This window comes from Sorex fumeus, unplaced genomic scaffold (genome assembly GCF_029834395.1).
Source record: "Sorex fumeus unplaced genomic scaffold, SorFum_2.1 ptg000026l, whole genome shotgun sequence".
In the NCBI taxonomy this organism is placed as follows: domain Eukaryota; kingdom Metazoa; phylum Chordata; class Mammalia; order Eulipotyphla; family Soricidae; genus Sorex; species Sorex fumeus.
Genome location: NW_026606083.1, coordinates 17,228,433 through 17,250,506, shown reverse-complemented (window position 1 = coordinate 17,250,506; position 22,074 = coordinate 17,228,433). Strand labels below are relative to the sequence as shown.

General features: G+C 38.5%; 1 protein-coding gene across 4 annotated transcripts in view; it reads left to right on the top strand.

Annotated features, from left to right (window-relative positions):
* Window positions 1-22,074, top strand: part of NEBL (nebulette) — a 379,293-nt gene that overhangs the window by 266,683 nt on the left and 90,536 nt on the right. For 3 of the 4 annotated variants that reach the window (XM_056114775.1, XM_056114773.1, XM_056114772.1), the window contains exons 3-5: window positions 2,324-2,428; window positions 3,965-4,075; window positions 16,767-16,877. The exons of the other annotated variant lie outside the window; for it this stretch is intronic. In XM_056114775.1, the coding sequence (XP_055970750.1) occupies window positions 2,324-2,428; window positions 3,965-4,075; window positions 16,767-16,877 (327 nt within the window). The remainder of the gene's footprint in view (window positions 1-2,323; window positions 2,429-3,964; window positions 4,076-16,766; window positions 16,878-22,074) is intronic. 4 annotated transcript variants of the gene reach the window in all.

The window sequence follows — 22,074 nt, the reverse complement described above, 5'->3', positions numbered from 1 at the left end:
CACTGTTATCTCATCCCACAGCTGGGTCCTGATTTCCCCAGGCTGATCACTGGTAGAGGGATAGGAAAGGACCATGCCTTGCTTAGACCAATTTGTCCCCTGGGGCTGGGGCAGCTGTCTGAGCGTTCTCTTAAGCACAATTAAATTCTGTTACTAAGAAAGAATGGTTCATCAACAGGAGATAATTCAAAAGGCTTTGCATGTGGGTGGCCTGGATTTGATTCCCTGGATTTGAACAGAGAGAAAAAGAGGGTAGAAAGGGAGGGGGAACTGGAAGAAAGAGGGAGGGTTTGTATAGGCAGTCTGCCCAAAAGGTGAGGCCAACTTAGGCTGCAGAATATCCAAGATCATAGCTGTGATTTTTCATTTGATTTTCTCGATGCTATCCATGTAGTTTCCCTTTTGTGAATCTTTTTCTGGTATTCTGGTAAAGGAAGATTACCCAATATGTGGCTTTTTTTCACATAAAAATTTAATGTCATTGGCTTATTCTGATCCATACTGTAAAACTGTATGTGTTTGTGTATGTGTTTGGAAAAGACCAAAGAAGGAAATAGGGACCACACTTAACATGGAATTCTTAGCCTGCAGAGCAGAGGAAGTAAATACTTAAGCCTTATCCGTAGTCCTGTCTTGCACATTCTGCTCAGGTCAGAGCTTATCAGAAGAATGACCATAGCACATCCCCCTGCAGTGAGGAATGTGAGTGTGAGCAGAAAAGATGGTGGCGAGAGATAAAAATAATGAGCCAAACTTAAGCCTAATGATAGGTTATTTTCTCTCACACTTAATTACATAACGGAGATTATTTTTTCTCCTTATGATCAAAATAGCCTACTATTTATCATACTGCCATTAACAATTTAATTACTAGTGACTAAGGAGGGTGATTTGCCGAGACCTAAAATTATGGTTAATCTCTGCGGAGATTAAAAAAATGTAATTTAGTGCCCGATAAGATAAATATGTTCTAATGTTGATTTCATGAATAAAGCAAATGTATAATGTGGTGGGCATCAAATAGCAAAGAGTCATTGTGGGATCATTTATTACTTGGAAAGAACTTGACTTGGTTTGTTCGTCCATTTGATGACCTGCTTATAGCTCAGCTCATGCACAGCCTCTCAGCCAGAATCTTTATATAATATCAACTAACATCTCTATTAGTCAAGTCCTGGGAGGACCATGTAGGAGACAATTAAACTTTCCTTTTAGGTTATAATTAGGGAGACCATGTAATTTATCACTGAACTGGACTTCTTTTTTTTTCCAGTGCAAGTATGTACAGTCTCGGGTGGATGAACAGGACTTTATTACAGGTTGATAGAACTTTTACCAAATTACCTTCATCCTCTCAGTGAGTCATAGTTTTGCCTCTCCAATTGCAGACTGGGTGGCAATTAACAGGGTCCTTGGGGCCACTGCACAGTTTCTGCTCCTAAATCTGGGCTTCTTTCTGGCTCTTGGAGCCATGTAGCACTTCTCTCAGAGTCATGATTCTGGTCTTTCCTCAAAGGAAAAGGAAGGACTCATTTGCTGGTGGGGGCCAGAGAAAGGAAGTGCAAACCCCGTTGAGCCTTCTTGAAGCCCCTTTTGTTTAGATGCTTCCCCTCTGCAAGGGGGCATTGTCAAAGGCTCTCTACCAAGGGGTCGCTTTCTGGGAAGATTCTGCTCTTCTTGGGAAAGGAGAGGAGACAGAGGAGGACTGGGGGTGCTCAGAAAGTGGGTGAGTTTGTGTTGAGCAGAATTAGTTAATCGCAGGAAGCCTCTTTTAATCCAGCGGGCGTGGGTAAAAGCATGCCTAGTAATGACTTGTGGCTTCCTCTCTGCCTTGCCTTCTTCATTGGTTACATCTGTCCCGATGACCACTTGTTTGTGAAGCTAAAGGTAGACAGCTGGGTTTCTGTATGACCGGAGGCTTAATGTTAAGGTCAGTGGCTAAAAAGTAGCAATTAAGCCAGCCACTTGTGCGAGGAAATGAAGGATGTTTAATAATTATGCTGAGCAAGCTGGACATCATTTGTGGAGGCAACTTCTTTGATTGGATGAGAAGGAATACTGGGCTTTTCCAAAGTGCAGTTTCTATTTTGCCTCTTTGGCACCTTGTCACTGTGGGGTAGGTGTCAGTTCACTTGATTTGGCTTGTTTTCAGCACCATTTCACCATTGAGTATTGACTTCAGACAACTGGTTTTATTTCAGTGAACTCTTATGTTCAAAAAGGGATTTTAAAATGGTTTTTCTTTGTACACACACACACACACACACACACACACACATATATATATATATATATATATATATATTCCCCTTTTCTCTTTTAGTTCCATTATAAGGAAGAGTATCAAAGGTCTAAGGACAAGTGTACGTTTGTGCCTGATACTCCAATGCTAAACCATGTAAAAAATGTTGGTGCTTTCATTTCTGAGGTAAGTTAGCAACGCTTGAGCCATGGTTTGCATGCTCTGCTTCTGTCTTTGTCCATAAAACTCTGTGCATTGAAGCTCAAGAATAATAGTTCCAAAACAGTGCTTAAAGTTAGTTACATTTATGTTTGTATGATTTTAAAAACTCTACCAATAAAGTTGTATAAATGGATACATTTTATTACCTGTGTCTGTTAGATTTTATGTTTATATATGTCTTATTTTGACTCCTACCCTCTTATTATGTAGGTTTATTCTTGAAAAGAGATATTTTCATCCAATCACTAAGTACTAGTTTAAGAAGTTCTGGTATTCTATTACCTAGCAGACTTGTTGAGTAGAAATGATCAAATATCATGTTAAAGATAAGTAACTTTTACCAGCTGATTTCATATAATGTGCTAAGTGGATAAGTGATTGGAACTCAATTTTATTTCTGAGCAGGCACAGTTCAGCAGAGATAATTGTCATGAAATCACAGTGAGAAATGCACTGTATTCATTTTCCAGTAGGAAAATCAAGTAATGTGTTTTGGACCACTGTGTATATTGCATTGTAAAGCACAGTGAGTGCTGATTTGTCTCACAAAGTATTTCAGTCATCCACGTACAGGTTGCTTAGAAGAGATCCTTGGACAGAGAATGCACAAAATAGTGTAGGAAATGACTGACCTCTAGTGTTTTGTATATTATGTGGCAAGAAAATCAGTATGGTATAGTCTTGAGATTGTTTCTGCTTACATGAAATTTGGAAGAAATTTGGTAAATTTTCCTCCTGGAGTTTTCAAGTCCAAAGGGTTGTGGAAGCACAGGCCTCACACATTATATAAGATGGCCAGTCCATCAGCACTCAGATCTAGCTTTGAGAGGGGACTTGTCAACAGTGTGGAAAAGCATGGCTGTGCTTACTAGCTTAACTTATTGAATGGATGCTTTTTTTCCTGAAGATGTTAGCTGCAGAGCAAAGAAATAACAGGAATAGGTAGTCTAGTGTGTAATTTTGAGCCTAACATTCCCAAGAGGAAATAGTAAAGGAGTATTTCTCTTTATGTATATGCTGACTCAGAGACAGTGCAGAGTGAAGATGGAAAGGTACAGAAACAGTAGTGGGAGTACATATGGGAGATGGTGGTCAGATGAATGAAAAGGAACACACTTCTTTGCATTCAATTTCTAATCTGTAAATTCGAAAGACTTATATTTTGGGAATAATTCAAATATCTCATTCTTACAACTGTTTTTACTAACCAAACATGTGAAACGGTTCACACACAAGTGTAATTACTTTTAGAAGTGTGCTTATGTTTCAATAGGAAACGAGTCACTGATTTTTGCATGTCCGTCCAATTTGAAGCTTTCTTCATAAGATTTGGGTTTCTTTCCTTTTCTCAAAATATGTTCATTATAACTAGTATCTAAGATTAAAGCAGTCTTCATATTTTTAGGTCTATTTCTGAAACTCCTTTTTATCATCTTTCTAGTTTTCTTAAAATTCTCTATGCATGTTTTTAAAAAAGTCCCTATTTCTTTTCTCCACCAGGCAAAGTACAAAGGTGCATCCAAGGCAGATCTCTCAAATTCTCTATATAAGCAAATGCCAGCCACGATTGACAGTGTCTTCGCAAAAGAAGTTACTCAGCTTCAAAGTGAGGTGAGGGCTTCCAAAAATCATTATTTAATGGAGATACGATATTGAACCTAGTATACATAATTTGGCTTTTAAAAATTAGTTGTGTTTCTACTATATATATACTACTATGTATAGTACTATAATATAACTAATAAAAATTAGTTATATTAAGGAATGAGTGAAACTTGAAAAGAATGTATTCTAATGCAGTCACCAATAGTTTCACCAATGGAATCATAGAGAATGAAAAAGATCCAATTTTGAATTTAATTGGTTATGTGGTGCTATTTTTCTCTACTCAGATTCACAGTTATGAATGCAACAAATTTAATCATAGTTAGAACAGTTTGCTTAGATGAAGATTTCCTATCAAACACAAATCTGTCAGGGATTGAGTGTGTGGTATCTAAGTGGAGAACATTCTGGTAGCTTATTAAGAATCCCATAAAGAGTTCACTATTAAATTGGAGACACACAAGTTTGTAAAGAAAAGTGTGTCCTGAGTGCCCTTATTTTGAGGATTGTGTTTTTAATTTGGAATTAATATCTTGGGCTATCAAAAAGAGCCTCTGTAAGTCATAATTTAGTTATTATAAGTTGCAAATGCATTTCCAACTGGCATCATGGAAACTCATTTTGAATTGAGAAGACTTAAGGAATCACCAACATATGAGGACTATATAATGCATTTAATTTGTTGTGTGAACAGAATACCATGTTGCTGTAAAAAAGGATATATTATTCAAGCATTACTTTCTAACATAAAACCAGCACTGCCATTTTAAGATAGAACAGACTTTTTTAAAAGGCTTACTTATACTTTATATTTATTTATTTTTTTATGTAGGAGTACTGCATTCAGCAACTGATTAGCTGATTGAATTGGGCATGAACTCCACCTTACTTTTTTTTCATTTTTTTTATAATTTTATTTATTGAAGCACCGTGAGAGCAGTTACAAAGCGTTAGGGTTTAAGTCTCAGTCATACAATGAAACACCTGTACCTTCACCAGTGCTCATTCTCCACCACCAAAAACCCCATTCCCACACCCTCCCCCTACCTGTGAGGCAGATGATTTCCACATTACTCTCTCTCTCTACTTTGATTACATTCAATATTTTGACACCAGATCCACCATTATAATTTGGGATTTTACCCGAACACTCAGATCTGCTGAAAAGGCAACAGTAGACAATTTGTTTTCTGTTGCTGGTTATGAATAACATATGATGTCGTGTGGATGCAGTAGTGGCTGCGCAATTTTGAAATTCCAAAATTTTAACATTTAAATCTGGAGGGATTTCTGCGAAAACTTGCTGGGTTCCGAGATTTGTTCCTGAGTCTCTGGGATCATGGCCGTTAGTCAGCTTGATCAGGAGCCAGAAAGGCCGTTTGTGGCCAGCGACTTGGGGTCTCATTGGGGTGGGGAGGAAAGGGCCGGCTCTACCCCCATCCCTTGAGGCCCCACGTGTCTCATCACTGAGGACCCAAACCCGATTGTCCAGTGGCCTCTGGAGGATGGCAGCCACCAAGCAGCCTAAGGGGAGCAGGCAGAGGGACAGCACCCTTCCCCCACTGGGGTGGCCCGGCAACAGTAATCTACTGTGGGTCCAGATGCATTTCTGCCAAAAGCCACTGGGTTCTGAGGTTTGTTTCTGAGTTTCTGGGATCATGGCCATTAAGCAGCTTGATCAGGAGCCATAGAGGCCGTTTGTGGGCAGTGACTTGGGGTCTTGTTGGGATGGGGAGGAAAGGGCTGGATCTACCCCATCCCATGAGGCCCCATGTGTCTCATCACTGCAGGTACAAACCTGATTGTCCAGTGGCCTCTGGAGGATGGTGGCCACCAGGCTGCCAGGGGGAATGAAAGGCTTACTTATACTTTAAAGTTAATTTAAAAAATTCTCTCCCCTTACTTCCTACTAAATTGTATTCTTATAGAATGTACCTATTTCATATAAATGTTTAACTTAAAAAAATTCTTTTCTCACTAATTTTTAGGATTTACCTATTTTATATAAAATATATTAATACTATTAATTGTTAAATTTATTTATTTTTAAAAATGAAAAATTTTGAATTTATCAACTTATTATTGATTTATAATTTTGTGGAATCTCAGGAGTTTAGCTTTTTTCATCTATATGAACATAATTTTTACCACAACTAAATAAAAACGATCTCTCTCATGTATGCGATTAAGAAATATAATAAGGGAACAAAAATGGTAAAAGTCACCAGAACTAGAGATTTTGTCTCTAGAACTGAGCTTCCATGGGAGGCAGGTGGCTGGGAGGGTCTTTGGTATATTGGTGGATGGAAGAAGTGAGTACCCTGGTGGTGGGTGTGACATTGGAATGATGTATGTATGTAACTCTAATTATTAGTACTTTAAATCATGATAATAGATATGGTAATGAGAAAAAAAGAAAGGATTAATTAATAGTTTGTTGCATCCTAAGTGGAACAGGATGACATCATGTTAAGCGAAGTAAGACGGAAAAGGACAAATACTGGATGCTCGGATGCTCTCATTCATCCAAAGTATACAGACAACAAGGGAATAGTATGTATTGAACAGTGACAAGCCCTTGGCCTTGAATTTCAAAACAGATTACCAAGAAATAAGGGTAGAGGGGAAGGGAATGAAGATTGGACTAGAGTTGACAGAGCAACAGTGGTGGAGGGTCCTGGACACTTGAAGGGGTCAGTGATTATGTATGTCAGTACAATAGACTTTAGCACCACTGAACCAGTTACCTAATCTAAAATAATTAAAATTAAAAATAATTTGTTGTATTAAAATAGTATTTCAAAATAGATTATTTCACCTGCTTCTCCCTTATCTTATTGTTTTATTTTCTTCATAATTAATTTTTTAAAAATCTATATCAATATTGCAACCCTTAGCAACTCAAGAGCAGAGATGTCATTTGGTTTTGCCTCTCTGTTCAATCATGATACCCAGTATTTGGCCCACAGGAAGTGAGTAAATATTTGAAAAATTGATTTTTGTTGACCTGGTGAATTTTTCTTTCAAATAAAATGTTTTCTTTTGCATAGCTAAAATTCTTTTGGCTATATTTTAGATTAATGATAATAATAGAGTACCTATACCTGTTCTATGTATTTCACATGTGTTTGTGTGATTTAATCCTTACAACTATTTCATGAGTTTTTTCATCCCTATTTTTGAGATATGGATTGTGGGGGATGGAGTTTAGTGGTAGAGCAACTGTCTTGCTTATGTATTTCCTGGATTAAGTCTCTCTATTTCTCTCTCTCTCTCTCTCTTCCTCTCTCTTTCTCTCTCTCTCTCTCTCTCTCTCTCTCTCTCTCACACACACACACACACACAAACACACAGACTCAATTTGAAGATGTGGCACTCTGTCTCTATTTATACCTCTCTTTTTTACATTCGTTTCGTTCTTCCTCAGGACTCTTTTTTATCTTTAAGGATAAGAGACTTAGGGTTTGTTTTAGCTTTTTTAATAATTAATTTTTCATTTTTGGTGGTTTTTTGTGCCACACTTGGTGGAGCCCAGGCTGACTCCTGGCTCTGTTCTCAGGGATCACTCCTGGAGGGGCTCAGGAGGTCATATGTGGTGCTGGTTATTTGAACCAGAGTCAGCTGCATGCAAGGCAAGTGCTGTATTGCCTGTAGTATTTCTCTGGCCCTGGACTTAGGTTATCATAAAATGGTCAAAAAAATTATTCCTGGAAAAAGCTGAACATGGTTATCCTTTGTACAACATCTTAGTACTCTGTCATTACAAATGTTAAATGATCACAGTGAACCTAGCTTGGCAGTAAGGTAATCTCAGCTATGTAACATGTGACTAAAAATATTCAGGGTCATGGTGGTGTCTGGTTGATGGTCATGGATATGCTCCTTGATTTCTTACTTAATTCTGGTCACCTAGTCACTTGTTAATAAACTGTACTACTTTATAAAGCAAAAAGTTACAACCCAACAGCCAATATGTGACAGGCACCAATAATGCAATAAAGAAAAGAAAAAAATATTTTTACTTTAATAGAAAGATTTTCAGAAGATTTCATTTTCTGAAGATAATATCACTTTCAGAAGATAATATCCTTATTGTTTTGGAAGGGCACAACTTTTTCACTCTTCCTACAGCATTAATCTTTCTAAGAAAAAGTGTGGCAAACAGCTCATCATGGTAAAGAATTTATGTATGTATTTTGAAATCTGTTATTTTTTTCCAGAAAAGGTTATTGTGTACTTTGTTAACATGTAGTATTCTATACAGACTTTGAATCCTGTAAAAATACATAAATATATTTTTTATAAATATATTATAGATGTGTATATATGTGTATATATATGTTTCAGGTATTGTAATTAGTCATTGAACTTATTAGTACAAAAACTCTAACTGAATAAGATATTTCAAAGATTTATTTAACCACAATGATACTTATTTATGTCTACCTGTATCAGTTTTATTATTTTTAAGATTGCAATTATTAGACCTTATATTCTCCTAAGAAAATCAGGAAAGAAACATTTGACAGTAGGTGTGATAAGTATACAACTAGCCGTCTACAAATAGATTGTGCAAATCTAAATTAGAATATCAAATTCTGAAATGTGATGGCATTACAAGTTCTAATGAAAATCTTACAATATTTTGACTTTGAAAAAAAAGATTATCTTAAAGCCAATTTGCAAACATTCTGAGATGCATTCATTCAGACTACAGCAAGGTGAAAATGAGCTAGATAAGTAGCCCATATGGAAAATAGCTGATGGGGGAAAATGACTTATAAAGAGAGAGAGAGAGAGAGAGAGAGAGAGAGAGAGAGAGAGAGAGAGAGAGATGTAGAGACTTTAGGGAGTTAGTTTATTTGATATGCCCACACCCCATACAAACTTCATTAGCAAAGATCGCAAAGAAGGTTTCTGGAGATGGATAGTTGTGAAATGATAGAGCATAATATATTGTGAAATGGTGAAATTTTCATACCAGGGCTGGCTGAGGCAGAGGCTAAATCATCTCAGTCACAGAAGTAATTCAGGCTATACAGACACTAGATCTGCAGAGAGTGATGAAAACTGGTTCTTTCTATAGAATCCACAGATTTCTGGGTTGATGCAATGGAACTACAGTACATTTGCCTATAAAGTAGTAATAACATACACTACAAATTATAAATGTGAAGGTCTCATATGATGTTAAATTGTAAAATTCATTAGTATTTTTTGGGAATGTCCTTTTTCTTTTTTCTTGGCTATACCGAACAGTGATCAGGGCTTTTCCTGGCTCTGTGCTCCGGAATCACTCCTGGCTCTGAGACCATTTTTGATCCCAGGAATCGAACTAGGGTTGGCTTGGTGCAAGAGAAGTGCCTTACCTGCTGTACTATATCATTAGTCCACTAGATCGTGTATGTATAGATGGAGTGTGAACATAAGCTATGAAATGAGATAGCTAGATAGATAGATATAATTTTATTTATACAGTATCTAAAAATATTGTATGTCCTCCTATTAGGTGCACAGGTTAATTGCCACCTAGTTTCTCTGTAGAAAGACAACAGTGTTGGGGTCCTAAGCAATAGAATAGTGGATAGGGCATTTCCTTTGCATGTGGCCGACCTGGGTTTGATCCCCAGCACTCTGAGCACACCAGGAGTGATCCCTGATTGGAGAGCCTGGAGTAAGTCCTGACCACCACCATGTGTGGCCCACAAACCAAAAAAAAAAGACAACAGTATTAATATAGGTGCCTATTCCACACAATAATCACAAAACCTCAGAAATCAGAAAATTTATTGGCTTGACATAATTTTCCATTAGTTATTTTAAGGATGAAAATTAATATGATAAATTGAAGTTCAGCTGCCTCCAATTTGATATAATCTTAATTCTAAAGTGGTACTTAGTAGCAGCTATAAATGAAATGACTATTTTAATGCAGCAAGTAGAAAATTACATAGCCTTTTAAAGAAAGAGTGCCTTTTAAAATTGTGTTTCATGACTCACCATTTCTCTCTCACAAATGATCAGCTGGGTTGGGTGTGTTTATAAAGTCACAAGTAGGATAGTTTAAAATATGAAACACACCAGGAGGCAGACTGAAGGAGACAATCATAAGCTAGTTCTTTTTGTTTAAAAAGAAGGAACATAGCTTATAGAAGTTGAACTTTTATCTGGTCTGAATAACTTGGCTGCAAATTAAACTCCTTGCCCTCCCCCAAAGATGAAATGTAATGGAACTGAGATAATGGACTTTCTCAACCCAAATGGAGGTTCTTAATGGGTTTCCTGCTTAACATAATTAATTAGTGAAAACTTAAAGGTATGCTCATCAGAATGAAATATCCTGATGGATTAAATTGATGGACAGACCGTAACAAGATGAATTATCCCTGGAATAACTTGAGGTGCTGTCTGTGAGCCTTCATAATACAACCAGATACGCAGAATTGAATATGAGAGCAGGGCTTGGCAGAACTGAAGCAGAGTTAGGATGTTAGCTGACTATGGGTGCCCCACAGCCACTGGAGGAAAATATGATCTGTGGGTGCATGAATAGCACAGAGCACAGGAGAAATAATCACCTGGATTAAAACAAACAATTCTAATTAGAATAGGTTGGACCATACCTGGAGCATCCCGAAAATCTTAACATTAATCAGAACTCGTGGCAAGAAAAGGAGAATATCAGGGTCAGAGCGATAGTACAAGCAGGTAGGGGTTTTGCCTTGCACATGGCCAACCAGGTTCGATCCCTGGCATTCCATATGGTCCCATGAGCACCACCAGAACTAATTCCGGAATTCAAAGTCAGGAGTAACCCATATGCATCGCCTAGTGTGATGCAAAAATCAAAAGAAGGAAAGGAAGAGAAAGAAAGAAAGAAAGAATGAATGAATGAATGAAAGAAAGAATGAAAGAAAGAAAGAAGATTGCAGTATGTGTATAGAGAGAGATTCAGTGCTTTAATTCACTTGGAGTCTAGGGGAATGGAAGTTCTTGACAACTGTGTTACCACATCTGAAGTTCTGTTCTGTGAACTGGATCCTTCCTGGGTAACCAAATAGATGTAACAGTGGAAATAGAGACTTGGGTCTCAGCAGAAGAACTTGGCACCAGAGCTTGAACATTTTAGAGACTCAAAGGAGTTTCAGTAGTTCCCAAGAAAAACTCAGGAGGAAAGCCAGAAAAGGGATTTAAATATTGATCACTTGATCACTTGACATCCTGTTACTCATCAATTTGCTCAAGCAGGCGTCAGTCACGTCTCCATTCGTCCCTGTCTCATGCTAGTGTAGCCCAATGGCGTCTGCTCGCTCCAGGAACACAAAAAGCCTCAAACCATTCATTCAGGGTCTTGGTGAAGATGTCTCACTATCTCGTAGGTGGGCGACCACGTGAGCTTTTGACGTCCCATGGAATCCAGTCAGTAGGGGGTTCTAGTCCATTGGTCTTTCCAAATTGCATTATGTGTCCAGTCCATCTGATTTTCGACGCTTTGGCAAACAAGACTGCGTCCCTGATTCTCGATCGTTGACGGAGGACAGAACTCCAGATTCCTTCTCTCACTTGAGTGAAGTGTGATACTCCAAGCATAGCTCTTTTGATTCCTCTTTGGGAGATCCAAATAGCGTTCTCATCCTGTTTCTGTAGGGCCCAGTTCTCTGAGGCGTATGTTAATGCAGGAAGAACGCTGGAGTCGAAGAGATGTGCCCAGAGCCAGAGGTTCTTCTTCCTCTTAGCTATTTCTTTGATGCTCTTAAAGGCTTTCCATGCTGCTCTCTTCCTCCTACACAACTCAGGTGCCAGGTTATTCATCATGTTGAGTTCTTGACCGAAGTACACATACCTGCTGCATTCGGAGATGTTCATTCTGTTGAGAGTGAATGAAACGTCAGGAATGAGTTTGTTCCTCATAAACATTATCTTCGTGAGATTCAGCTGCAGTCCGACCTTTCCACACTCACAGTCGAAGTCAGCCGGCATTTGTGCCGCTTGGCTAATGTTTGGTGTTACTAGAACGATGTCATCAGCGAAGTGGAGGTGGTGTAGTTGCTGACCATCTATCTTCACTCCCATTCTTTCCCATTCCAGTCGTCGCATGATGTTCTCGAGGATGGCACTGAAGAGTTTCGGTGAAATGGTATTACCCTGCCAAACTCCTTTCTTTTTATTTTATTTTATTTTTTATTAGTGAAACACCATGAGATACAGTTGTAGATTTACAAATTTTTGTGCTTGGGTTTCGTTTATACGATGATCAAATACCCATCCCTCCACCAGTGCCCATTTTCCACCACCATGGATAGTATCCCTCCCCCCATCCCCCCATCCCCCCCTGCCACTGTGGCAGGGCATTCCCCCCAGTTCTCTCTCTCCTTTTGGGTGTTGTGGTCTGCAAAAGAGGCATTGAGTGGCAGACATGTTTAGTCCATAGTCTACTTTTAGCCTGCATCTCCTCTCCTGGGAGTATCCTCCAAACACCCTTTATTTGGTGCTCCCTTCTCTATCTGAACTGCGCTTTCCCCTAGAATACCTGGCTGGCCTCTAAGCTATGGAGTAATCCTCCTGGTGTTGATCTCAGCTATTCTTGGGTATTAATCTCATATTTTGTTATTTTATATCCCCCAGATGAATGTAATCTTTCTATGTCTATCCCTCTCTTTCTTACTCATTTCGCTTAGCATGATACTTTCCATATTGTACCACTTGTATGTAAATTTCGTGACTTCATCTTTTCTAAGAGCTACATAGTACTCCATTGTGTAGATGTACCAAAGTTTCTTTAACCAGTCATCTGTTCTTGGGCACTCAGGTTTCTTCCAGTTTCTGGCTATTGTAAAGAGTGCTGCAATGAACAAACAAGTGCAGATGTCACTTCGACTATATATTTTTGCCTCTTTGGGATATATTCCCAGGAGTGGTATTGCTGGGTCAAATGGGAGCTCAATTTCTAATTTTTTGAGAATCGTCCGTATTGTTTTCCAAAAGGGCTGAACCAGTCGGCATTCCCACCAGCAGTGGAGGAGTATCCCTTTCTCGCCACATCTGTGCCAGCATCCGTTGCTTTTGTTCTTTTGAATGTGGGCCAGTCTCTGAGGTGTGAGATGGTATCTCATTGTGGTTTTGATCTGCATCTCCCTGATGATTAATGATGTAGAGCATTTTCTCATGTGCTTTTTTGCCATTTGGATTTCTTCTTTGAGAAAGTTTCTGTTCATTTCATTGCCCCATTTTTTTGATGGGGTTGGACATTTTCTTCTTGTGGAGTTCAACCAGTACTTTGTATATCCTTGATATCAACCCCTTGTCAGATGTGTATTCGGTGAATGTTCTTTCCCATTCTGTAGACTGTCTTTGTATTTTGGTCACTGTTTCTTTGGAGGTGCAGAAACTTCTTAGTTTAAGATAGTCCCATTTATCTATCTCTGTTTTCACTTGCTCGGCCAGTGGCGTGGCGTCTTTGAAAATACCATTAGCCTCAGTGTCATGGAGGATTTTGCCAACTTTGTCTTCAATGTACCTTATGGTTTCTGGTCTGATGTTGAGGTCTTTAATCCATTTTGATCTTACTTTTGTACATGGTGTTAGGCAGAGTTCTGAGCCCATTTTTTTGCATGTAGCCATCCAGTGATGCCAGCACAATTTGTTAAAGAGGCTTTCCTTACTCCACTTCACATTTCTTGCACCTTTATCAAAGATTAGATGATCATATGATTGAGGGGAGATGTCAGTGTATTCAACCCTGTTCCATTGGTCTGCAGTTCTGCCTTTGTTTCAGTACCATGCTGTTTTGATTATTACTGCTTTGTAGTAAAGTTTGAAGTTAGGGAATTTGATTCCTCCCATTTTCTTTTTCCCAAGAATTGCTTTAGCTATTTGTGGGGGCTTATTGTTCCATATAAATTTCAGGCCAAACTCCTTTCTTTATATTGATGATCACAGTAAATTACATATTCATAGTCCTGGAAAATGGCTTTCTATCTTCAGAGTAAGTTTTGATATTTTTGGTTATTAAAAATTAGTTTTGTAAGTATTATTTTAATCCTTTGGACAGGTATATTAGCTTCAAGGGAGGCTAATTTTACTGAGGATTGCCTATGCAGAGTTTAAATTCACAAGAATACTTAATAAGCTCATTCATTCATTCACTAACATTTATCATAGTTCTACTTTGTGTCATTCACTGTAGCCACAGAATATTATAAGATGTAAAAGATAAGAATGATTATCTCCCAAGGAGCTCATATTAGGGGTAAGAATTTCCTTAAGTAGATATTTGGGGGTGGGTGAATAATACTGTTCCAGTGTTTCTTTTTAAATTCCTTTTATTTTCTTTCTGTCTCATTCTGACTCACTTTCTCTCTGTTTTGGTGTGTTTGTGCCTCCCTGATAGTGCTCAGGTCTTACTTAAAGCTCTTTGCTCAGGGATCACTCCTTGAGATGTGCAGGGTAATCCAAGTCAACTGCATGCAGGGCAAACACAATGCCCACTGTACTACCACTCCAGCCTGCTGTTATTCTCTTGTGAGAATATATCAAAATTAGCTTTTTATATCTCAATTAGCTTTTTATTCTCTTTCACTCAGTTATTCTTTCATTTATTCACTTATTGAGCATATACTTAATTACTATTTATACCAGAGACAAGTGCTATTCCGAGTTCTAAGGATTCAGTGAACTAGACAGTATGTGTTCCAGGAAAGGGAGACTGAAAATAACTAATTTTACAAAGTTGAAACAGCATAATTAAAAACTGAAGGAAATAAATAGGAAAATTAAACAGACTAAGAGTCAGGGGAGAATTGTTGGCTGTCTTTGATTTTCAAATGTTGCTTAGTTTTGGCTACTTTTACTTCTAAACTAGTCTTTCTCACACCTTCTCTCTAGCTCTGTAGGGGCTGAGCTAAATGGAGTGATAATAAATGATATTTCTATGATGCTCATTTCTTAATAGAGGACAGGATTCGACACATCTGAAATTTTGCCTCCATTTTACATTTTATCCCAAAGCTTCAAAAATTTGATGAAGTAGGGCTGGAGCAATAGTACAGCAGGTAGGGTGTTTGCCCTGCACACACCCAACCTAGGTTCAATTCCCTAAGCTCTGCCAGGAGTAACCCCTGAGCATCGCTGGGTGTGACCCAAAAAGCAAAAAAAAAAATAGATCAAGAAAAAAAATTGGTGAAGCTTATATAACATGCTGCTAAAGTTGTACCTATACAAAATCACAATGATTTTTTAATGGATAATTCATTTTATTAATTTTTTTCTCTATTTTATAAAAGAAATTTTTATTGATTTGGATTCTGTGGTTTACAGTAATACTATTAATGGTTTCTCATGCATATAATTACAACTCCAAACCCATCACCAGTGTATCCACCTCCTTCTTCTAAGAATCCCAATCTCTCTCCCTCTCAGTTCTACCACCCCCAGTTCAGTTGTGTGGATTAGTTCTCCGTGGACCTTGATTACTATCTCACTTTGGCCCCTTGTTGCTATGAATACACCTTGCTGTGTATCTTTAAGTCCCACGTATTAGAGGGATCATTCTGTGTCTGCCTCTCTCCTTTTGACTGACTTAGAAGTCATCTGAATTATTCTATTAACAGTCTCTAAAACTTTGTGGCATTTCTTGCCAGTGTCAGCAGGACTTAGCAGACTTTTGTCTGTTTTGAACAAGATAAACATGGCCCCCTTTGACTGTTGGATACAAGGAACATTTCCAGAGCTTCGAAGGACAGTTCATTTTAAACTGTCTTATCATGTCTCTATTTTCTCAGTTCTTTGCTTCAAATTTAAACCTTGAGCACTTATGTAGATGTGCTTTAAGCATAAGGCACATAAGATGTGCCTTAAGCACAATTGTAGATGTGGATAATTTCCCTAAATTGTGGCTATGATATTAGTTCAAGGAACACAACTAGGGACTTTGCCGTCTTGTGAAGGATTTTTTTGTATGAATGCAGAGTTAGAATTAGGAGTCTAAAAGGAAGCACTGGCTTGTCCTTCACGCCCTACTGAGGTCACGAGTTGCCCCCTCCCACGAGTGAGTCTCCGGCACAGCCATGGCTCCAGAGGCACAGAAACCAATCTCGTAATTATCTGGCTCTTGGCAGAAATCCCTCCAGACTTAATAAATAAAATATCAGAAATCCAAAATTGTGCAGCCACTACTGCGGCTGCGCAACATCATATGGTCCTCATAACCAGTTATAGAAAACAAATTATTTCACTATGCCTTTTCAGCAGTTCTGATTGTTGGGTGGAAACTCTAAACAATAATGGTGCATCTTTTGTCCAAGTCATGAATGTTATCAAAGTAGATAGAGAGTTAAGTAGAAATCATATGCCTCACAGGCATTGGGAGGGGTGGGAGGGGAGTATATTGGGGTTCTTGGTGGTGAAAAATAAGTACTGGTGAAGAGAAAGGTGTTTGATCATTGTATGACCGAGACTTAAACCTGAAAGCTTTGTAACTCTTCCCACAGTGATTCAATAAATAAATTTAAAAAAAATAAATAAAAGGAAGCACTAACATTTTAACATTGTGTATATTATCTTGTCTAAGAGGTTTAGGAAATGTAACCCTCAATGGTGGTACACAAGTATATGGAATTTCAGCAAAATCCTGAAAATTAACAGATAAGAATGTAATGAGCCATTCAATAAAACTAACAAACTACCTGTGTTTTTAAAGGTTGCTTACAAGCAGAAGCATGATGCGGCCAAAGGATTTTCAGATTATGCACACATGAAGGAGCCGCCTGAACTAAAACATGCCATGGAGGTCATGAAACACCAGAGTAATGTAAGGAAGCCCTTTCGCATGGTTTTCTGGAAAATTGGGGTTAACTCACATCAAGGCAAATGGAGAGATCATTGAAATGTGATTATCATGATATGCCTATTCATAAAGGACTTCCCAATTCATTTTCATCTCTGCATCCAGACAGAAGAACATCTGAATTATTCTGTTCACAGTCATTAATACGTTGTGGAGTGCCTTTCCATCATCGTCAGGGTTTTGCAGGCTTTGTTAATTCTGCTTTGAACAAGATAAACATGGGCCCCTTTGACCTGTTGGATACAACGAGCATTTCCACAGCTTCCCTGACTCCCTCCTTTTTGGTCTAGAACTGCAGAAGAAATGGGAGTGAGGGCCTCTGGAATGTATGACGTAGGGCTCCATTTAGAAGTGTGGGTGAGCATATCCCCCCTTATTGATGCTTTGTGGATGCTTATGAGAACAGACAGTCAAACTGAAGCCCATAGGGATTCCGAGAACAAGAGCCCTCATAGTTGGCCAGAAACCAGAAGCTGAGAGGCAAGGAGTTTCTCCTGAAGAAAACAGGTGTCTTCTCTGGCGCAGCATCCAATCACTTTTGTGTTTTTCTCATTCAGCCTGCCCATCCTGGTGGCATATAACAGTTTCTTACTAAGCTCCCATGAACAATGTACTTGTCTCCCAGTCCTGGGTTTCTTCACTCTAGGTGGAATATAGAACCTGTTTGTTAGGTCCCTTCTGGGATAGAGTCAGTTATGATAATGCCTCTGTCCTAGATCCCAGAAAAGGACCAGAGGGATAGGACAATGGGTAAAATTCTCACCTTGTATGCTGCGGATTCGGGTTGGATCCCCGAAACCCCATATGGTTGCTCTGCCTGCCCAGAGTGATCCCTGAGTGCAGAACCAGGCATAAGCCTTGACCACTGCCAGGTATGGCCCAACCCCCACACCCTGCTCAGTCCCCCTGTCCCCCCACCGAATGAAAAAAGGAAAGAAAAAGTACCAGAAGCAACTTTGTCTTTTCACACACAGTTTACTTACTCACCCCTTAGTTCTCTTGAGAAAGGGGAATTTCTTTCTTTGCACCCCCAGGGTCCCAGCTGCAAGAGAGCAATGGTGAATGGTTATTAAATTGCAGTAGGTTGATGCTTATGTAAAAATACAGTGAGATTTTACATTTTAATCCAAATCTACAGACAGTTGCTAATACCAAGGCACTTTTCTGAAACGATGTAAAATTGATATGAAGAGTCTGCCGTGTCTGCAATTACCAGCAAGGTCATTTAAAGGGGATATTTTGGAAGAACTGTTTGCCTACAGAATGACTGTAATAATCAGAATAACTATCACTTAGCAAGCACAGGAGATACTGTGCCAAGACTTTGTTCACTTCCGATTCCCACAAAATCCCCATCCTGATTCCTACTTTGTAGATGCGGAAAAAGAAAATAAGAAAGTATCAAATTCCCAAGCCCTCTTTTGTTACACTTTGCAGCTTTCCTCCTAAAGGTTACACGGGCTCTTTGTGGAGATTTTAAATAAAATCCTTAAAAATGAGGTTCAAAATAGGTTATCATCAGAATTCAGAGAAATGAATTCAGAGCCCTGCAAGAAAGAACCACGAAGCACTCCCCAGGTTTTGTTGCTGAAAAACTTTGCATTCCCATGAAGCTGATGGGAGAGTAGTGGGCTGGTATCGTAGGACAGACCTCTGGAGACTGCCTAACTCTATGAATCAATGACATTCAAATACAGAAGTTCCTTATCATAGAACCAGAATTACGATTTTAACACACAGCCTTTTCTTTTAAAAGGTCTTTGATTGAGGGATTGAGGGACTAGAGTATAAAGCCCTTTTCTCCTCTCTTCAATACTGTGTACTTATGGGAGAAGGATGTATTTACTTACACTCCTCTGTCTGCTCAGCTCAACCTTTACATGCAAAGTTTGTCCATATAATAGGATTTAGAAAGTGTTTAAGACTGTTTACTCAGATTTAAAGAGAGAACGATATTTGTATTCTACCTGTGAAGTAGTTTGTATTCCCCTAGAGTCCAGGCACTTAGAATAATACATTCGTTGTCTCTACAATATGAAATTTAGAAGTAGGTCTTGAAAGTCTTCAGGAAAGAAAATGTATCTCTTGGTTCAATAGATGAGGCTGCAGTGTCTCTATGAAAGACAAAACTGTCTTCTGTCCTAGTTCAGCACCTGTGATACTCAGTTGCAGAGAATTTGCTAATAAAATTAGCCTTTCCTGACGTGGAATGCCACCATTACTTTGCACTTTGTCTGTAAACGCCTTAATTTAAAATAAGATGTGTTGTCTCATGTGAATCTGATTTTCTTACACACAGTGCAAGTTGACTTTTTTTCTCCTTCAAATCAAGTCAGCTTTCTAATCTGCCAGAGCCCCATGAAACTCAAGTGATCACAGTTCAAAGCTTTTAATTTCTGCTCCTTTTGTGGCTAAGCATTTTATTCTTAGACCATTGATCAGTGGGCTAATGTGAGTGATTTTTCCATTCAGAATTATTCCTTTTCTTTATCCCTTTAGAGATATGACAAAGCAGAATAAGGAGGGAGGAAGGGGGTATTTCCTTCATTGCAATTGAATTTTGACCTCTGAGTTTCAAAGGAAAGCATATTCTGGTGACAGAAGCCTTATATTATACCAATTCAGTGATCACAAAGTGGAAAAATTATTTCTTAGACTATCTTATGTGGTACTATAGAATAGAAAAGAAAATTGAATGGCTTGGGGCCTGTTATTTAAGAACTCCATGTCTCAGTTTTTTCTTTCGTAAAATTGGGACAATGATACCGACTTTGTAGGACTCTTGAAAATGTTAAATGAGATGATATATTTAAAGGATTTCCCAGAAGCTCTTTCCACAAAATACTCATCCTATTTGGTCCTCCTCCGGGTTTAAAGACTGTAGCCGTATTTCTTATGGATTTGAAAGAATTAAAAAGCTTATATTTATAAAAATGCCAGAGCATTATAAAATGCCTATGAAGAAGTATTTTGGTCTAAAGGGTGTATTCAAAAGCTTTATGTTAACTACCTATCTTCTTGTTGATATTATAATGCATGATTAAAACCAGTCAATGTAAATCCTTTTGTATCTTGAGGGATGCACCCTTGCCAACTTTTTCTAATGCAATTAGAGAAACTAGAGATATTCTTCTTCTGTAACTTTTCCCTAAAGATGGGCTTGCAACAAAAACCTCAGTAACATTAATTGTTCTCATCAGTCTTATGAGAGCCATGAAGTCCAATAGTTTGAAGGAAGTCAAACACATTTTAGGCTGCCAGCTCAAGTTTGATAGTAACATAGTCTGGGTAGTATTGTGATGAAACTGGAAAGGTTTACTTTTCCAAAACACTGTATTGGTAATCAATTCAATGTGTATTAAGAATGGCGTATTTGGCGAAGGAAACAAGAGACCTAATATTCTTTTCAAGAATCATGTATGTCCTTGCTTAATATTCATAAAGACTTATCAGTAAGAAAAAGTTCTATTCCATCAGAAACTAAAAAAGTAACCAGTAAAATGATACTGGGAAAACATTTGTGACTCTGTATGGTTCCTAAATGTGACTTATAATAACACTGCTTCAGGATGTCATATTCAAAGAGGTGTTATAATATTTTGTTTGTCTCTGAGATGGTCTAGTTAGGAATGCCTGATGTGGCTTCTTTTCAAGATTTTGATGGCAATAGAATTAAATGAAAAAATAAGAAAACTAACAAAAATGTTTCATGCATAATGACGATGCCACTAATGATCTACTGTACTACACGCAGCTCCTTATTTTACTCATTCCTTTAGGACTCATTTGCATCTCTGGAAACTTTTCTGTTTAGTGTTAACTATCAGATTCTTCAAGTATTTATATTTGAAAGGTTTTATATATTTTTAAAGATATTTCCAATTTAATAATTTAGTTGTCATTTTCTTTAAAACACATACATTATTGTACAAGGGTAAGTCCTGGTATGTGATTGACCACCGTTTGATGCCTAGTGCTGCTTCTGGTCTTCTGAGCCTCATCTGGAGTAGCCCCTGAGCATATATCCGTGAATTAAATGGATATGGCTGGGTGTGACTCCCAAAACAAAATTAAATAAAAGTTTCTAGTCTACATGTCTGTTGGATGGTAGAAAGCTGAAGGGCCTCTCTGGTGTGAAAATTTATAAGGAAATCAAAAGAATTTATTGAGAAGAACTGAATGGGTGTTTTAAGATTATAGATTGAATACAGGTTACACCATTCACATCTGTACCTCAGATTTAGAAGAGAATCATTTTAACCCTCACCAGAGCAACAAAGGGTGGCTTAGGCATGTTAAACTGGGCTGAGATCTCCCCAGAGAAATCACACAAAGACAAGTTGCGATGCAACAAACAAAGTGTCTTTTTGGCTAGCTAAAGCTAGGCCTCCTGTCCGACTCACTGGCACTGCAGCTTCCTTGGAGTGAGCAGCCCCATGCTACGGGTGTGCAGGGTTTTTAATCTTCCAGCATTGCATAATGGGGGTATGTCTTTGGGAACAGTCTAACGGGCTTTCCAGCCACTTAGTAACTTCTGATTGGCTGAAGGCAGGCAGAGACAGTTGCCAGGGACAGTCCCGGTAATTTCTGTTTGGTTGTCCTGGCTGACCAAATCACTTCAGGGAAACCATAACTTGGGGAAACCGAGACCTAGGAAACCAAAAGTTAGGCCTGGCTCCTTATTGATCCTGTCATGGTACTGCCTTAGCTCCTTTATCTTTCAAGCACAATTGGATGTGATCTGTTGGTCTCTCTGCTCAGACTGTCTCAGCCCCCAAGGTGGCATTCCACTGGCTGTCTTATTTCAGCCCCCAACCTATACACCTTCAAGTGCTTGAATTTCACTCTAAGTCAGTCCTTTTGGAAGCTTGTCTTGTCTCTAATTTATTAAGTCACTTACTGAGTCATAAATCACTATCTAAAATGGGCAAAGCTTGCTACAGGGAGCAGTGTAAGTAAGTCCTTTGCTCCCATGTCTGGCTGTACATGAAAAAAAAGACCTTTGTTTACTTCCATTTCCAAAATATGAGTTCCTTATTGAACAAGTCTAGCCCCAGGATCACACAGAAGGTGGTTCTGGGTAACTTTGTTTGGTGTCGGTAGGGAGTATGGATGGAACTCCATTGAGTACAGATGTCTAGCCCAGTAGGGATGGGGTGAA